Genomic DNA, 19,873 nt, shown 5'->3' on the forward strand with positions numbered 1-19,873 from the left:
TGCGGCCTCATCGGGGATTATGTGTTTTCTCTGAGGAACGCAAATGGTTTTCGTGTCTTTGAGAGTGAAAGGGGCTCCTGGTCCAGCCCGTGAGAGGAGGTGCTGGGCTCAGGCCGTGAGCACCAAGGAGCACCCTGCTTGGCCTCAAGGCCCGCGGCTCTCAGCAGGCACACGGCGCGCGGCAGCCCTGGCCTACCTCCCTCACAGAAGCTGCTTCCCCTCCGCCAGGGCCCAGGAGAGTTTAAAACAGTCAGAAATAAAGAGAAAAACATGTTACTCATCTCATGTGGAATACTGTATTAATCAAATTGGTCTCCTTTTCTGTTAGTCTGGTTGAAGAAAAAAGATTGCTTTCAAAATGAAGCTTTTCTTTTCCCAGTGATTAATACAGAGTAGATTAACTTAATTTGCACTAGACTCCAATTTAATTCAGCTACAGCTCAGAGGCCAAATCCACAGAAAAGCTAATCTGAGCTTCATGAGAAGGAGCCATTTCTTTCTTTGAGGGAAAGATGCAGAGGATCTGATCTAGAGGCTTCCATCCAACTGCCTGGGCACAGTGTTTATTAAATCACGGGCCCTCTGGAAGGCAGCCCCTCACACACATGACTTCATTTCCTTATTAGTTCCTGTCTCGTCATCTTTTCAGACATTTCCCAATGTTGAAAGAAACACACACACACACTGTACCAAAATAAAAATCTTGAACATGTAAAGAAAAAAAATCGTTATGTACCGGTGAAGTGCTATGTGCCTAAGGCATCAGGTTTCTGGAAAAGCTCTAGATTTTTGGTTTAGAAATAAAATTGCATGTGGAATAGCAGGTTTTTACATTTATTATTGTGTACCCCCCTGCCCCGTGTACCCCCCTGCCCCCCTTTTTTTTGCACTACAATCTAAGCGGAGTGATCTACTGCCAACTGGCACCAATTTTCCAAATCCAAGTGTGTAAGGGAAACACGCCCTGTGCAAGCCTCTCTGCTAGGAGGTGTATCAGGCAATCCGTCTACTTCCGTTTCTCAGAAAGTCACAGAAAGTCACTGGAACGGCTGCTCGGCTGGAGGAGGGTGAGCAGGGGAGATGCTGTCCTGCCCTCAGTCGGAATCCATCGTGAAGAGCTGGATGTCCTGCGGCTTCCAGTAGAGACCTACTGCTGAGTTGTAGACCAGCGACCACACGTACGGGATAAAAAACTCCTCGGGCTGCTCCTCTTCCACATATTTGAATTTCAATTCTGGAAATTTCTGCAACAAAAAGACGAGACGATTTTACAATCTCACAGTTCCATGAAGAAGCAGCAGAGTCTCTAAGTGGGGCTGAGGTGTGGGGAGCCCATGTCCCTTGTTGTCACGGGCCTCATGCTCTGGGCTTCGTGGGCCAGTTTTCACAGGGCTCCTGTGAACACGTGCGGCATGTGGAGACAGATGAGCACGTCAGTATTGTCTGCTGAGTGGAGCAGGGGCTCAAGACGGATTGCCTGATACACCTCCTAGCAGAGAGGCTTGCACAGGGCTTGTTTCCCTTACACACTTGGATTTGGAAAATTGGTGCCAGTTGGCAGTAGATCAGGAGCAGGGACAGGAGGCAGGGGGACAAATATCAGACCAGAAAGGGGCCCGCAAGGGTGGCAGACGGGAGGGCTCGAGGAGGACCACTGACAGTACGAGCTGGGGGCCAGCCGGCCATCCAGGAGGGGCCATGCTCTTGGGCCGAGTCACCTGGGAGGTGATGGCTCCCCCTCACAGCTCCTCAGCCTTGACCCACACAGCGTAGCCCAGCCGCGTCCTTGCGGGGAGGCCAGATGCACCCCCCCCACCCCGAAGCTCCATGGGCTCCGTAAATGTCCCCAGGCTCTGGGCTTCTGATTCCCTCCTGCCAGGGCAGAAGCCGCCATCTCATCCCTGCAGCCTGCAGGTCTCCTCCAGGCCCCTGGGCACCCTCGCAGGCCAGGGTGGTGGGCAGGAGCTGTCACAGTGGGGGGGCCCTGGAGGAAGGAAGGGGGCACATGGGGGGGGGGGGCTTGTCCGTGTCACCTGCTGCTGTTTGCCTGCAGAGAGGGTGGCTCTGTAACCTGAGGAGGAAACCAAGGAAGCACGGCCAACTGCGGACAGAGGCCCTGCTGGGTGCTGGGCTGAAGGACCTGCTTTCTGTACTGTGGGCCTCATGGCCTTTCACTCCTTTGGGGCTGGGGTGCCAGGAGGCACTGCGTGCCCGCCTCTCCTCAGAGGGGCTCTGTCCTGAAGTGGCAACAACAACGCAAAGAGAACAGAGGACTGAGATGGGAGGACAGGTGGATCCAGGGGTCTGAGCGAGGTGGGGCAGCCAGTGAGAAGGGAGGAGTGTTCCTCCCTCAGGACCAGATGGGGCACAGCAGGCAGGAGAGCAGAGGGGGGCGGTGAAGAGAAGCACCACCAAGCAGGGCCTAGACCCAGGAGGATGGAGGGACGCAGGAGCCCCATGAGGGGTCCCTGAGGCCTGTGAAGGCCCCGGGAATGGGGCCTGGCGGGAAGGGCTCTGTCAGTGGTCACTCCAATCACAGCGTGGAGAGTGGAGGGCAGGAGCAGGGGCAGGACAGGCCTGGTCCACGGGAAGGACAAACAGGCCTCAGCTAACATGGAGATGGGGCATGCACAGGGAAGCCACCCACTCACACAGAACTGTAGGAATTTTATTTTTATTTACTTATTTTTAAGGATTTATTTATTTTAGAGAGAGAGAGTATGTGAGCAGGGGGTACGGGCAGAGGGACAGAGAATCCTCAAGCAGACTCCCCGCTGAGTGGTGAGCCTGATGCCAGGCTCAAGCCCAGGACCCTGAGGTCATGACCCAAGCCAAAGTCAAGAGTCGGCTGCTTAACTGACTGAGCCCCCCGGGTGCCCCTCACAGGAATTTTAAAGCAGCATTTTACAATAATTTAGACTTGACACCTACATACTGGATCCAGAGTTCCAGAAAGACAGAGGAGGGCAGAGACAGAGACAGAGGTGCTTCTGGCAAGGTGAGTTTTGAGTTGAATCTTGGAATGCGTATAGGAGCCCCTGAGAGGGGGTCAATCTGGTCGTGGATGTTACACTGACTTACCGCACAGAGTGCAGTCCCCCATTACAGTTTTAATGAAAACCAGCTCCCTTCCATGGCTCCAAAGCCTTTACGTAAACATAGAGCACAGACAAACGGGATTTGACTGGCTTGTGCTCCTGCCTTACCTACTCCCACATCCTCCTCACACTCTATGTACCCATGTTCCAGAGGCAGGAACATGAGGTTTAATAAAAACCCCGGCCGGACTATGAGCGTTTCGAATCAGTTCTTTACTATCATCAGTTGTAGGCTGAACATGTCGGGCGTGCTGACGGCAGGGGTAGTGACTGCGATTTAGAGGACGACCCCACCCATCCGGCTCTTCTGGGCCTTCTGGCTGACAAAGTTGGTCAGCTTGGGGACGGATGGCTGTGGCACTCATTGACCTGACTGGGATTCGGGCGAGCTGCTCATGGACTGGCCAGGGGTCTCAGGTATGAGGGAACAGAGTCCTTGGAGGTGGCAATAAATCCCTCTCACGGAATCAGTTGTGCTGTCTTATTTGTTGCAACACAGTGATACTCTTTCCCATGAAAAACCTGCATTTGCAGCCCCAGGGTGCAGCTAGCAGTGCCCAGTAGCTGGGCATACAGGGCACCAAGCTGCAGTCAGCCACCACGTCTCGCCGAGGCTGATGTGGCCAACCCGGTTCCAGGTCACACAGCCACGGGCTGGAGCTGGGATTAAAGCGTAGGTCTGCCTGGGTGGGAAAGGATGTCTGAAAAGTGACAGAGAGTTGCAGCCACCCTCGTGCTTTGTCCTTCGGGCACAGCGCTGCGCTCCTTCGTGACATGGCATGGGGCCCGGCACACTACTGGTCTTTAAAGAACTGAGCCATGGAGATGTCACAGTCAAGGACAAGGGACGGTTTGACAAGGAAACTGACCCTCAAATGACAAGGATGAAAATCCTAGTTCTTCGAATGGCCTCACAATTGAGAAAATCTCTCCTGCTGATGCAGAGAAGTGAGGGGCTGGGGGTAGGGGGCAGAGGTGGCCCAAGGAGGTCAGAGCCCCCACATTGCCTTTTTTGGCTGGAATAACAACATCTACATTTCTAAGTGGTGCTGTCGCCAATATGATGCACTTCTTGCTGTCCAAGGGAGGAATGACCAAGAGGGCACCCTTTTCCCTGTCCTGTGACACACATGGGTGTTTTCTTACAAAGGCCTCAGGAAAGGGTGAGAGACAGTCTGCACCAGGCTGTTCTCTGCATCACTCAGGGTACAATGGGAAAGACAACCAGAACCGGCTACTATTGTAAGGACTCCTTCCAATGTAATTAAAGACACTCAGGCTAGAGTTGCTCAATCTCGGGCGCTAAGTTTTCCTGCCCTCATGATTTTGGGGAAATTCTGATGACTCTCCACTGAGAAGGAGTAATGAGCCCGAGCCTGCCCTTTGATCATGCACGGGCAGATGTAGGAAAAGGCCACTCGGAAAAGCACCCAGCATCCCTGCGACTACCCTTCCTTGTCCCACCACCTGATCAAATAGAGCTGAAAATGCTTTGTGTTCATGTGGCTCGGGTTTATATCAAAACAACCATCCACCTTGCTCTGGGGTAAATGTAGTCAGCAGAATCTCAACAGAGGATGACATCCAGCACGCCAAGAACACCCAGTATATAGCACTTAACAGTGGATGAAAGATGGTCTATAAAATGGTAGGGACCATTTATCTGTCAATACCAGACCTGTGGTTTATTATAAAGTTTTCTTCAAGCTGGTCAGTGGTTATTTCTATAGAAGCTCTCCACAAAAACAAAATCAATGCTGACACGTGGCTCACATCTGCAGCTAACAGAACCATCACCTACTGTATGGCAGGGCAGGTTCAAACACTCGACATTTAGTCACTCATCTAATCTTTGAACTAATTAAAAAAAGCACTTGCAAGACAAGCAGATAATTTGAGTTTTAACACCATCTTTTCCCACTCATTCATTCATCCAGCAAACCCAGTACTAGAAATCTAGCTGAGTGACTCGCACACATTCCTAGTATTTAAGAGCTGAAACTCCGAGCCTTAGTAGCTGGGTGGCCTAGGACTCTTAAAACATAAAAGTTTACTCTGAGATTTTGAATTGAACCATCCTTGTCTCCTTCCCAGGGCTGGGATAAATCACATGAGCCGGGACAGTCTCAGGGAGAGGGTGAACACGTGAAGGCCCTGGGCTGTCCCAGGGGAGTTGAGACAAGGGATGGCTTTAAGGGCTGAGTCTCCCGACTGTTTAAAATCCCGACAAGCATGAGGCTGTGGCTGAGCCGCACCGGGGCCGAGGGCTCGAGGCCAGCCCGCTGAGGTCCAGGCATGGTCACCTGCCCGCGCTGGCTTGTGAAGGCCCGACCATGCGTTGCATCACCTCAGTGTGGGCCACTGGACACGGTGGAGGCAAAAGAGCAAGTCCAGACCGAGTGGCACGAGTGCACTTCCATTACTGGCTGAACCCGAATGCTGCAGGCTGTGCAACGCACCCCTGAGGCTACAGCACCGGCTCCCCTCCAAGGAACACATGAGCTGAGAGGCTTTATCTTGTGGGTTCTTGGCTCAGAACTTTTCACCAACATTTAAACGGTTCAGAACAGAACATAAACCATCAATAGCAGGAAAAAGAAGAGCACATTCCCTAAAGCTGGCTACACAAGTTCTGAAAGCACAAGGTAAAAGAGCTTCCTTTTTCCTGCCATGAGTTGTTTGTAAGACCGTATATGGGGAACATTTTAAAAGGGTAAAATAATAGAAATTATAAACGAGTTTTGGAAATACCATTCAGTCAGCCTGATTGAAAGTGAATGCAGCCCCTGTGAGCGGTGCTCAAGCTGCATTAATTTGACCCCTTCCCAAATTTATGTGGCTGCCTCACTCATCTGTTAAGAGCCAACATGGCTGGAGATTTAAATAGACATTCTTAAAAATATGTCCTCCTCTAATATGTCTTAGAAATCTTGAAAGCTAAGGAAAAGGAAGACAAAAGGTTTTATTTAGCATTAACGACACTGGGGACACATTTTGTCAGGATTCAGTCCAAGAAATGTCATCGTCTGCATGTCAGATCAACAACCTAGAAAAAGGCACTCTTTCCTTCATGTTCCTTTTCAAGCCTGTGGAGAACAATAATGCCATCCTGTGATGGCCGAGAGAAGTCCAACTTCCTCACTTGAGTGTGTTTGCTCTGACTGGGCTGCCTGGGCGTCCTGGCCCTGACATCCGTCCACATGCTCTCTAACCACTGCTCCTCCCTGGAGTTCTCAGGCCCCCTTTGGGCTCTAGCCAGGGACTGCCGGGTGGATGTGCTCAAGGCCCATTAAAGCTGTGGGAAAGCCCGGGGGGGGGGGGGGTAGGGACTCTGGGATACGGGGGTTTTGACTTGATGGTTATGGCAAGAACTCTCTGGAACGCCTGGGCTAGCAGAGGGCAGGATGCTGGTCACCTTCAGCCCAGGCTTTTGCCCGCTTCTTTCTCAGCTGTCCCGTGACTCAGCTCAATAAGGAGAGAAAACCCATCTCTCCAGCTCGGAGCTTGGTCTCAATCCAAAGCTACTTAAAACAATCCGGTTGTTTTGATTTTTGGAGCCAGAGGTAATGCTAGACTCTCAAGTTTGGCCGGAATGTTTTTATCAGCTTCAGTGAATCAACCCACTACAGTGGGACATCCGGGCGCCCAGTCCAGAGACAAAGCAAAGGTCTGACTTGGTGATTGAGACTTGGGGATAACAAGCAGGCCGAAAGCTTTAGAGACCAAAAGCCTTTCTGCTGTCAGTCATGCGATGGGGTGAAAACCCACAGGAAGTTCAGTGAGCAGATGTAGGGCTCAACTGCAATCATTTTTATGAACATGCAAGTTCAATGGAGCTCCTCCTTCTACCTAAAGATTACAGAGATAGCAGCACCAGAAACTCCAATGAGCACCTGGCATGGCTCCAGAAATTTAGTGCAGTTTAAAATCAAATAGCTACATAGCACACTAGAAAGAATTCTTTAAAAGCCCACTTTTAGAGGCAACTGGGGGGCTCAGTGGTTGAGCGTCTGCCTTGGGCCCAGGGTGTGATCCTGGGGTCCTGGGATCAAGTCCTGCATTGGGCTCCCTGCAGCGACCCTGCTTCTCCCTCTGCCTGTGTCTCTGCCTCTCTCTGTGTCTCTTGTGAATAAATAAATAAAATCTTTAAGAAAAAAAAAAAAAAGTCTACATTTAGCCCCTGAACAGAGGAGCAAAAGGTGACAGTTGAGGACAAGGCACCCATCGCTGCTGGCAGAGGGTAGCGTTTGGAGAGCTGACGGGCCAGAGGAGAGCATTCACTGGCAGCACTTTAGCTGAAAGCAGGCCCGTGGTTGGGCCGGCGGCAGGAACTGCTTGTCCTTCTGCAGGCGTTCATGGGTTTGGATGGGCCTCAGCTACCTGACCAGCAGAGTGCGATCCCAGAAAGTAAACTAACTACCATTAGGTACAATTCTAAGTAGAATATAAGCTCCAGCAGGGCAGGGATTTTACTTTTTCCACTGAGGTGTCCTCTGGTGCTTAGAATAACGCCAGGGGTTTAATAATAGTTTGTTGAGTAAATGAAAAAACACATAAGAATTGTCGTTTGTAGAAAAACGAAGAGTTCTTTGGGGGGGGGGGGCAAGTTTGGGGAAACAGAGTGGTGGAGAGTGACTGGAGTAAGTGCCTACATTTATGTGGGACCAAGTGAGCCAAAAGAAGCCCCTGTCACTTTGAGAAGCAAACGAGCTGACTTACCAGGATTTGGGGTGAGGGTGGGGGACAAACTTCAAATCTAATAGATTCATTTACTTCTCAAATTGCCGTGCTCCCTGCCGGCCACCATTCCACCACATTCCACCACGTCGGAGTCTTGCTGGTCGAACAATCCAACTCATGGACTTATATAGATTACATTGATAGATACAGTCAATGGCATATTTTATATTTCAAAATATATCTGTGGAAAATGATGAACTCTGTGCATATAAGTCACGGCCATGGACCAGACTGATGCATAAGATGATAATGGAGACAAGTTCTAGTTTCAGCTTTTTATTGTCTACTCTTGTCAAGATCACAATATGGCCAGATGCCCTCAAATTAACACTTAAGTCCTAAAGGCATATCAGTGATAATCTTTCTTTACACTATTTCTTTTTTTCAGAATAATATGTGACCTAGGGGAGTGAGAGAGAGGATATAGATTTGGAGAAAGATTCTGAATCATGTTGAGACAAATTCTGTCAAGATAAGGATCCTTGTTGAGTCTGAAATGGCCATGCTGAGAGTTACATGTGGAAGATGCGTAGAGGACATGGGATGTGGGGACAAGGGCAGGCAGGAGGCTTCACCGGCATACTGGAGCCCAGACTGGGGGGAGTTCAGGTGATCACATCAGGTGACAACACAGCCTTTGCCACCGTATGTCGGAGAGATACTTGGAAAGACAATTCCAATTAAGACTAACATAGAAAAGTTGTCTCTAATTTCATTGAACATTCTTAGGATTTAAGTTATAAGCAAATATGAGTTTTTTTCAAAACTACAAAGAGCATCACCCATTCTTAGAAAAGTCATGCCTTCCTTAGCAAGAAGCTAAAATTAGCCTTTGATAATCAACATTCCCATGAACCCATCATAGATTGGAGGATATTTTTCCTCCCTCTGCTTATGGAAAGAACAATCTATTCCGAGTACTACATGAGAAGCCTTGTGGTTGCTTAAACCAATGATGTTTTCCTAATCTAGCTGGAGAACATTCTACTTAAAAGCCAAGATTCTGGGGCAGCCCGGTTGGCTCAGCAGTTTAGCATAGGGCATGATCCTGGAGATCTGGGATCGAGTCCCATGTTGGGTTTATTGCGTGGAATCTGCTTCTCCCTCTGCCTGTGTCTCTCATGAATAAATAAATAAAATCTAAAAAAAAACCCAAAAAAACCCCGCCATGATCCTAATGGTAATAAGCATTTTGTCACCTAAAGTTTGGTTTCAGTACTTCCTATGGCTGTACTTCCCAGGGGTCCAAGCATGACCCACGAAGGGGTGACCACATCTGCGACTTCCTGTCAAATGCAACTGTCTTGGTCCCGTCATTATTCCAGCATATGTTGTCAATGAATTAAAAACACAAAATGAGATTTGTTTACTTCTGCACAGTCATTAGGACTAACGAAGGGTATCAGGAAATCTAGAGAAAAGGAAACAGAAGCAGAATGTTCTAAATGAGTCCCAATACCACTTTGTGCCAAAGAGCAGAATTTGGTATGAAGCGAGTCTTAGATTCCATTCAGGAATTATTGTGTCTGTGAAGTTCCAAAATCATGTAAACGTGAGGTAAAGCAATCTAGAGACAGGATCCCCTAGCTTCAAAAAAAGGTCGAGGTCTGTTAGAAAAAGCTGTATTACATTCCTGAATTCTAAGAATTCATGGAATCACAGAATGTCAGAACTAGGAGTGCTGAATACCTCCACTCCCATGTGTTTACTCCTACCTTTTTAAAAAGAAGGTACAAATAAAGCAACAAAAATCTTTAATAGTTCTAAGATATACCAAGTTAACTGGAATTCACATTAAATGACTACTGGATATGTTTACTTTTTTAAGATTATTTATTTACTCATGAGAGATAGATAGATAGATAGAGAGAGAGAGAGAGAGAGAGAGAGAGAGAGAGGGGCAGAGACACAGGCAGAGGGAGAAGCAGGCTCCATGCAGGGAGCCCGACGTGGGACTCGATCCTGGGTCTCCAGGATCAGGCCCTGGGCGGAGGGTGGCGCTAAACCGCTGAGCCACTGGGGCTGCCCCCTGTTAACTTTTTTTTTAAAAAAGATTTTATTTATTTATTCATGAGAGACACACAGAGAGAGGCAGAGACAGGCAGAGGGAGAAGCAGGCTCCCTGCGGGGAGCCCGATGTGGGACTGGATCCCAGGACCCTGGGGTCACGCCCTAGGCTGAAGGCAGGTGCTCCACCAGGGAGCTACCCGGGGGGCCCCCAGAGTATTTTTCTTGTCGGTATTATGGCAGAAAAGGAAAACACTTCAGACGCTCAGCTTTCCAAAACCAACATAGAGAGAGGGTACCAAGCAAGAGACAGGTGACACGATCACAGATCAAACATGACCCGGATCCCAGTGCGCATGCCAGCCAGGAAGATACTCCCCGCAAGCTAACAAAGGAGGAGGTGTTACTATCTGAGCTGGAACAGGACCGAAGCTTCCATTTATGGAAGCCTAGCCGTGTCACTCACGACTCCTGTGTGCACCCTTTCCTGTTCAAAAAGGCACAGGCTTTGTTTCGTTCCTCAGTGTGGGCCCATCACATCTCAAGTGCTGGCCTCGGGGCAGGCTAGACATTTATATGCACTGCCAGAAGTCCATGTGATTTCAGTTTTTCCCCCCATAGTTTTCTATGAAGTCATCTGAGGACTTTTTGAATGAGCCCCCCCCCACCACGGGCAGGTTACAGGCACGTTCAAAGGGCCCAGTGCAGTGGTCCCAAACGCCAAGGCCAGGCCGGGCCAGAGGGCAGAGGGCTGCTCCTGGAACCACAGGCCTCCCTGACACGGCTCACATCCGGGGTCATGCAGGCCCTCGAGCCTGGGCCACAGTGGTCAGGAGTCCCAGGCAAGGCACTGGGAGGCACACCTGTTGCTCTCTTCTCTGCGGCAGTGGCTCTGTGCGCTGCAAATGCGGGCGGGGGAGGCATGAGTGCACCTAACATCTGGGGAGCTGGTCAGAGAGCCGAGGCCAGGCCAGGCCCCCACTTCGTTCCCTGTCCCTTTGGATTTTCCAGCCCACACAGACTGGAAGTTGTAAAAGGCCAGCGGTCGGTCCTTAATGCTCCTCATGGCAAGGGTCACACTTACCCATCGCATGAAATGGAAATAAACACCGTGATAAGGAAGCAAAAGCTTAATAATGCACCCCTGCCATCGAAGCCATGAAGGGTGTAACGCAGGGGAAACTCGGGGTGTCTGAGCGTCAGACCCGGCTCCGACGCTAATCAGCGCGGACAGATCACGGCCCCCTCTGACACTTAGTGCCTCATCTGTAAAGCATTACCACTGACAAGGCGTGGGCGGCAGTGCCCACGTGACTCACGTGTGGCTGGGGGCCCAGCATCTAACGCTGCCCAGTGACAAAGGTCGTGGCCACGGGCAAACTAGGAAATGGAGGGACTCCTTCCTTTGCCATTCCTTCTCCACCGTTATCTTTCTTTTCCAATCAGTGTCCCAGAAGGCAAGCAGAATGTCCGGTAGGCGAACATTCGCAGATCTATAGTCATTTCCAAAAGGTGACAGTGGCTTAATGGAAAGGAGTCGTGTGTCTTTATAACATAGGCTCTAATTTTTCCATATTTACAGATTTGGATAAAGAAAGATACACTGCTTATCTCTCTGTTTTACTTCCAAGGACTAACCACGGATAACTCCATTTGTTATATGCTGCAAGCATGAAAATTAAACAGACTGGAATTTACCTGGAAAAGAGTTACATGAGCATTTTAAAGCATATTTCAAAGGGAAACTTTAAAATTAAATAATTGACATATTGTACTTTAGGATTTGAGTATAGGAAACACTAAATAATAAAATGTTCTTTTATATTTGGGGTTTATTTAGAAAAGAGAATACAGATGTATGTCTTTTTTTGTTTTTGAAGCACAATTTTGGATGAATGTGAAAAAAATAAATTTCCCCTCAAGAGAGATACTGTGTGCTCAGCATGAAAGGGATGACATCTAAAATCTGGGGCTTGTGGAATAGAGCTTTACTTTTAAAAGTGGCAGATTAAGGGAGAACGCAGTGCTTTTAACAAGAGTAACTGACATTGCTGATGGGTCTTTCCGTGGCTTCCCCGTCCTGGTGAGCACAAACGTCTGGTGAAGAAAGCTGTGCTGAGGACAAGCTTCTGATTCAACCCCTCCTACAAGGTGACCTATTCGTCCAGGTACCCTCCCTTCCTCCGTATTATCATTTGCTTAATTACAGCCACTGACGCTTTAATGGTTGCACTATTTTAACACAATGGTGGCTACAAAATAATGGTCTTTGCCATCTGGCTGATGAGTCTCATTGTGTGTTGGGACTATCCCGAGACCCCAACCAAAGTCTGGCCGACTTGCAGCTGTTTCCCTGGCTGTTTTGGAGGCCCAGGCTGTGGCAGTGCAACAGGAGGCTGCGATGGTGGAGGCCACATGGAGCTGTGGTGCAGGGCCACACGCTGGGAGCCCGAGCTGAAGGCTGGCTCAGGACCACTGACGGTCTAGGTCCCCCATATTCCATCAAATATCCACATACACAAAGTCACCACAACACTGTGCCCATCAACCAGCTACAGGTTATCGGCTCAAGGTCACTCTTGTTTCATTTACCTCACACTTCCCTCTTCTGAATTATTTTGGTGCTAATCCCAGACATGTAATTTTATTCCTGATATTAACCTATAAATTATCAAATGGACAAGAACTTTTTGCTCTTCTTTTAAGATACTCAGTATGAGAATAAATGAAGTCACAGAGTGATCTTTTGTACCATGAATGTATTTTGAAAAAATATGAACTATGCTCCCTGCTACCCTCACGTTAATTACTTGGAGAGTTCAGATGAATGCAAATGGGAAAAAGGATCACTAGGGGCGACTGAGTGGCTCAGTTAATCATCTGACTCTTGATCAGCTCAGGTCATGACGTCAGGGTCCTGGGATCGACTTCTGCCTGGGGCTCTCTGCTCAGCCAGGAGTCTTCTTCTCCCTTTCCCTCTGCTCCTCCCCCGACTTGTGCACATGTCTCCCTCTCAAATAGATAAAATCTTAAAAAAGGAAAGGGAAATCAGGGCTTGCAAGTGACAGGTCCAGAAATAAATCCAAGAGTCTCCTCTTTTGATGGTCATATGCTTGGAGTCCAGTGACCTTTGTTACTTTTGTTTTTCACTAGAAACAAAGGAGCAGACAAATAAAATTCGGTCTCCATCCTCTGTCTGGCTCTTCACTAATGAGTCTTTATCTTGTGATACTGTTTCGTTGAGCCTACCCGCCTCTGGGGAAGGGCCCTGGCAGCAGACTTCACCATGCCTTTGTGTTTAGCTCAGCAGCAGCTGCTGACACGGGCCCCCGTCTACAGCCCAGGTCAGGTGAGCGGCCTGGATGGGCCGTCAACATCATGGCCCCTCTGCCTCCATCCTTCAAAGTCAGAAAAGGGGGAAAGAGAGCCTGGGAGGTAGTCTCAACACCTATATCTGAAGGGGGATGTTCTGTTTGATTTTGTCTGTGTCCCCCTGGACCAGCAGTTCACGATGGCAGGGAGTAAGGAAAGACCGGTCATCATTGGCGGACCTTCTGATCAGCGTCTGGGAAGGGCGTCCTTCTCTAGTCCACGTTCAGGATGTGTTGCTGAAGGCCCTGGGCACTCCCCAGGCCTCGACCCGGATCACCCAGGCCTGCAAACACACAGACTGCTGCATAATCCTCCTGCCTAGGTGTGAAGTGAGGAAACTGCCTCCCCCTAACTCCGCTCCTGAACAAGCTGGAGAGGAAACAGGAGCCTTCGGGACACATTAGGGTAAGGGTTCCAGCTTAGAAAAACAGACTTTTTCCAAAACGTGCTTATAAACCTCATTCCTGGGATTCTTCTCCATCATATTCCCTTTTCACTTCTGGGAATCAGAGATGGGGATGGGGTGGGTCACGGGAAGGAGGAGATTACAAGAAACTTGGACAGGCACTTAGGTAACCTGACTTCATCTAAGGATGGGGGGCAACGATATACCCAAGTGGGAGCTTTCTGTGTCTGGAATATTGTCATCATTCTTTTTTTTTTTTTTTTTTTTTAAGATTTTAGTTATTTATTCATGAGAGACAGACAGAGAGGCAGAGACACAGGCAGAGGGAGAAGCAGGCTCCCTGTGGGGAGCCCAATGTGGGACTTGATTCCAGACTCTGGGTCACAGCCTGAGTCGAAGGCAGATGCTCAACTGCTGAGCCCCCCAGGCCTCCCTCTCATCATTCTTTTTAATGCATTTCTCAACTTCCCTTGCTCTGGTGTGGTGAAGTCTTGATTGAACTCGAATCCTACTTATTGGAACTTTCACTAAAGAACACTTATTTTTAAACAATCTGGAGACAACTAAGAGCACAAGCACAAATCCAGTCAGTGCAGGGAAACACAACAAGCTTCCACGGAGCCCTCCCATAGGGATTCATGTACACTCTGCAGGATTTTTCACATCTTGCACGTGCCTGGACTAGGAGAACTCGCACGAGAAAGAGGATAGGAACACAGCAAAACTGTAAATTATTCAAAAAATTAAAAAGCAGAGATGTTCCTCATCTATGCCTGAAGAATTTCTTTTTTTAAAAAAAATTTTTTTAAATTTTTTTTTTAAATTTATGATAGTCACAGAGAGAGGGGGAGAGAGAGAGAGGCAGAGACACAGGCAGAGGGAGAAGCAGGCTCCATGCACCGGGAGCCTGACGTGGGACTCGATCCCGGGTCTCTAGGATTGTGCCCTGGGCCAAAGGCAGGCGCCAAACCACTGCGCCACCCAGGGATCCCTGAAGAATTTCTCTTACCATAAAAAGCTCAGGGGCTAAGTTACACTGACGCTGTAGTTTGTAAGTCAGCAGATATATGCATAGAACCAAGGACATGCACAGAACCAAGGACATGCAAGGACATGCGTAAGCCAACGACCACCACCGTGCCCCAGAGCCGCTTCCAGGCCAGAGCACAGGCCTGACCGCAGGACATGATGGTGATTCCAAGTGCGAAGCGCTCTCAGAGCTGGGCCAGCACAGTGGGAGGGGAGGCCTTGCCCGAGCAGTGATAACCTCCAAATGAGGAAGCACTTTAGACATTGGGGGAAACTATGAATAGAGGCTCGTAGGCAGAGGCAACACTGGTGACTTTATCTTTAGGAAGGAGATAGTAGAACCAGGCACTCCCAAAAGGACTAGATGTTTTTCTATTTTACCTCTTATAGACTGACAGTTTATAATTTACAAGCCTACACAGAACCTTATCATAAAACCACATACACTACAAACATTTTTATCAGAACAACCGCAATGCCCAGAAAAGCAGCATTTTTAGGCAGATTCCAGCTTGGAAATATAAATTCTCTGATTTTGAAATGAGGGGCTTCATAAACCTATTCACTGGTTGATAAAAATTATCTTCTGAGATTTCAATTACTTTAAACTACTTTTTAAAAATTTTACGCTCCCCAAAATCATTTGCTGCTTATAAATAAAGTGCTTTTGAAAATAAACATGCAAAAATTTCTATAAAATATGTAATTCCAAAAATAGATGAACTTTTGTGATGTTCTTGATAGCAAACTCTAGGATTTCACATTCCCTAAAAAAACTGTTAAGAGTAAGAAATTTTACATCCACTTTCTGAAGGCTACTCTGAATTTTCAGCTATGAGCTATTTGATTAAATCCTACTTGAAAATTAAAAATAATACAAATCTCTACCAGAATGATAACAAGGGAATTTTGGCCTTTGTGCTTATGCATAGAGAGGCTAACATGTATTTGAGATTTCCAGCAAGAGTGTATTAAGTTCTATTAATAAATCTTCTGGGACACTGTGTTCCAAATATACATTTTTCTTTTTTAGATTTCTAAATCTGTAATTGAAATAAACCTAGTTTTAATTTTTCCCATGTTCAAAGTTGTAGTTTCTTTACTTTCAAATGCTGTTTTGCAACTCAACTCCTTAGTTGCTTATTATATATCTAGTATTAATCTGCAGTCATAACCAAATATTGAGTCTTAACAAACACACATTCTCAATTGCTCTGGGTTGTTAAGCTATAAACACATTATTTTCTCAAAATTTTAACTTACTTGTAGAATTTAAATTAGCTACATTCTTATTTCTGAGAGTACTGAACTATTTAAAGATGTACTTAAACCAACTTGTTTAGCTTAGCTAATCCACTGCTAGAGCTGAGAGAATTAACTCAAGAACACACACTGAGCACACTCACTCGAATCTCAAAGCTCTGGCTCAGGTACTTTGTGCAGCATTATCATGGAGAACAGCCACAGTGGGCTTGGGCCTTTATCTGAGAGAAAGTGAGGAATTACTGATTTTTCCATTCCCTTTTGCATTAAAACCATTACCTCTATTAATCTCAAAGTCCAGACATTCATCAGCATAACCTCCTCTAACTCATACTGCCTTGATCACCTCTTTCTTCCTCTTTTTTAGAGCAGTCACAAAAAATACACTGTAACATTTACCATCCTACTCAATCTTAAATGTACAATCCAGCAGTGTTATCTATACTCATTCACACTGTTGTGAAAGATCTCAAGAACTCCTTCATGCTGCAAAATTGGAACTGAGTACCCATTTAACATCTCGCCTTCCTCCCATCCTAGCAACTAACATTCTGTTTCTGTAAATCTATTTTAGATATCTCGCATAAATGAAATTATCTGTTTTTCTGGTCACTTTGCATGGTGACCTCAAAGTTCATCTCTGTTGTACCATGTGACAGGATTTTCTTCCTTTTTAAGGCTGAGTAATATTCCACTGCATTTTGCTTATCCATTCACCTACTTTTTGGCTACTATGAATAGTGCTGCTAGGAACAAGGGTGTGCAAATATCTCTTCAAGACCTTGCTTTGTAAATACACATAGTTTTTTGAGGAATCTCCAAACTGTTTTCCATAGTGGTTGTACCATCTTACCATCCTACCAATAGCACACAAGGGTTCCAATTCATGTTCTCACTAACATAAAAAAAAAAAAAAAGTAGCAATTACAATGTGTGTGCTATTATTATTATTATTCTTTTTAAAGTAGGTTCCATGCCCAAAGTGGAGCCTAATGTGGGGCCTGAACTCACAACCCTGAGACCAAGACCTGAGCTAAAATCAAGAGTTGGACGTTCAACCAACTGAACCACTCAGGCATGCTGGGTATGTTTTCTTTTAATTAAAAAATCTTTTTTAAAAAAAGATTTTATTTATTTGAGAGAGAGGGAGAGAGCCAGGTGGAGGGGCAGCAGCAGAAGCATGTTCTCCACTGAGCAGGGAGCCTGATGTGGAGCCTGATCCCAGGACTCTGGGATTATATCCTGAGCTGAAGGCAGACACTTAACCAACCAAATCACCTAGGTTCCCTAATTTAAAAATTTCTTTAAAAAATTTCTATGATGTGTCTCATAGTTAAATATGCTATTCACTGAATAAAAATTTTAAAACAGGAATTTAAAAATTATCATTAGTTCCACAATCCAAATATAATAACTATTAAACATTTTGATAATATTTTCTGTAGCCCTTTTTTGGAAGGGGACAAAGATCATATTTTAGGACAGGGGAAATGGGTGGAATAATTTGAATTTCATGTGTAAACAGAATCAGAAAAGAATCTTACATACTGATAAAAATATTTTTACCCTTACTGAAATCTCTTTAACACTTTGTCGCTTACCATACATATTTCAATCACTTTTTAAATAAAGGGATCTTCATGGACTGTCTCACTTTTTTTTTTTTAACCTTTTCTATTGTGAAGTACAACACACATTCAGAAAAGTTCAAGGACAAGGACATAAATATGTGATGACAAAATTAGTATAAGGCAAGCATTCACGTTGCCACCACTCGGGTCTGCACAAACACTCCCACAGCCTCCTAGGTTAGCACTAGCCTGATTTTTATGGTAATCACTTCCTTGCTCTTTCTTGTAATTTTACCACCTATATTTGAATCCCTTAACACTACAGATGAGTTTTGCTTTTCCTTGAATTTAATATTAATGGAATTATATGGTTATTATATTGTACCTGGATTCTTTCATGTAGCATTATGTTCATGAGTTTCATACATACTGGGTTTGTGGGCCTTCACTCATTTGCACTGCTGCACAGGGCTCTAATGTTTGAATATACCACAGTTTATTAATCAGTTCTATTGCTAATGGGCTGGGTTTCCCTATTACAAACAGATGATGCGATGGATGTTCCTGGCACACAGGGCATGCACTCATGTTACCTGTACACTGAGGAGTAGAGCAGAGTGTGCATATGTTCAACTTTAGTAGGCAGGCCAAACACTCTTCTACTGTTTGTACGATGTAGTCTTTTCTTTCTTTCTTTTTTTAAGGACTTCCAACAACCACACCACCCCTGGTCTGTTGCTTTTCTTACCACTGATTCTGCCCCTCACTGCCAAACCCTCCCTGGAAACTGTGAAAGCCTATTGGTGGCTGTCACACTTGCATCCTGGCCAATGTGGCCTCCTGTACTTTGGTCAGACTTGTACCTTCTCATCACAGCATGAAGAGTCGAACATGTCATGTGTACCTATTGTACGCAGGGACCTAGGCTGAGTGTCAGGGATGAAAAAAAGATGGCAGAGCCTTGACATCATGTGTTATAAATGAATTGGGAAAAGGGCACATAGGAAAGAAAATGAGTCTCACCAGAGGCAGGATGCACTAGGCAGCCAGGAACAGGGGAAGATAATGAGTATTCTGGAAGAAGAGGAGAGGAAGGGGTAGGGTGATATGTGAGTGCCTTGGGGAGGGGAGCTGATCTTGACTCGGCCTCGAGGGAAACACAGGCTGAGCAGATGAGCAGAGGCCGTGGCTGGGAGCGTGCGTGCTATGTTTAGAGAACACAGAAGGACGAGTGTTACCCTGAAAGTGATCTGTGCCACCTATGGGTGCAGGGGGGCAGAATCCGTCTCCCAAACAGCTGGGTGAAGAGGAAACTTGCAGCCAAGTAAGATATAGGATATAACAAAAAAATTAAGGTCTGCCAATTAAAAACATTATGCTTGGTCACAAACATGCATCCAGATACAACTCCAAAACACATTTCTAAAAATACATACGGCGCTAGACATTGAGAATGTGACCCTTCCAAGGCATAGAAAGATCTGCAAGGTTACTGTCCCAGGCCACACATGACTCCAAGACCGGCCTCACATTTTGCTGGTCATAAAGGGGAAGGTCAGGGAAAGAGGATTTAAATGAACACAAATGCACTATCAACAGCCAACAAAAACTCACGGCATCATTTTTCCACACCAACAACAGGAAAGGGCCAATTACTACTAATAGTTGGACTTTCAAACTTTTTTGAGGCTTCCTCTGCTGGATGATTTGGCCTGATCCTGGGGGTCCTGGCACCCCCTGACTGCAGGAGTGAATGGTGATACATGTGGAGTCAGGAAACCTGGCACGCATAGGCCCTTGCTGGCTTTATGACCAGGGGCGGGAAGTTGATTCTCTCCATTTTTCTCTATTTGTAAGATAAAAAATAAAAACAGCGTTTTCTAAAATATCTCTTATCTCTATCCTAGCAATTGATGCTGAGAGGGGGAACATTCTTTTGGCTCATTTCCACATGAATGAGAGAAGCTCACGTCTGGCTCCTCTGTATCTTTCTTTGAACAACAAAATTTCCCATAAACCCTAAGACTTCAATGTTTGCTGCTGTTTCTGAGAAATGAATGAACTCCAGGAAACATTGTTTTTAAACACAGTTTTTGTTAGCCAGGGCTGCTGGAGGTAAGATGTGTAGGACAGATCAAAACAAGCAAAGAAATGAACTGGAAGCCCTGGCACTTGGCTGCGTTTGTTGGAACTTAACGTGTGTGCTCTCCTATGCTGAGGATAAGAGTGGAAATTTAAAACAAGGAAGTGGCTTCTCCTATTTCCTCTCCAGGAGTGATTGCATTCCGAACCATCTTTTTTTATTGGATTAGAAAGTGGTATACTCTTGTGAAATGGAGTCAGGTCAATTCTAATGGTAAGTATGAATACATCTGCATGGAGCTGAT

At 46.4% G+C, this 19,873-nt stretch overlaps 1 protein-coding gene across 4 annotated transcripts in view; it reads right to left on the reverse strand.

Annotated features, from left to right (window-relative positions):
• Positions 1–287: 287 nt before the first annotated feature.
• The window catches only part of DYM (dymeclin), a 348,746-nt gene continuing 329,160 nt past the window's right edge, over positions 288–19,873 (reverse strand). For all 4 annotated transcript variants that reach the window (XM_041746593.1, XM_041746584.1, XM_041746566.1 and 1 more), the window contains one exon: positions 288–1,244. In XM_041746593.1, coding sequence (XP_041602527.1) covers positions 1,095–1,244 — 150 coding nt within the window. In that variant the 3' untranslated portion in view covers positions 288–1,094. The remainder of the gene's footprint in view (positions 1,245–19,873) is intronic.

This window comes from Vulpes lagopus, chromosome 1, assembly GCF_018345385.1.
Source record: "Vulpes lagopus strain Blue_001 chromosome 1, ASM1834538v1, whole genome shotgun sequence".
NCBI lineage: Eukaryota > Metazoa > Chordata > Mammalia > Carnivora > Canidae > Vulpes > Vulpes lagopus.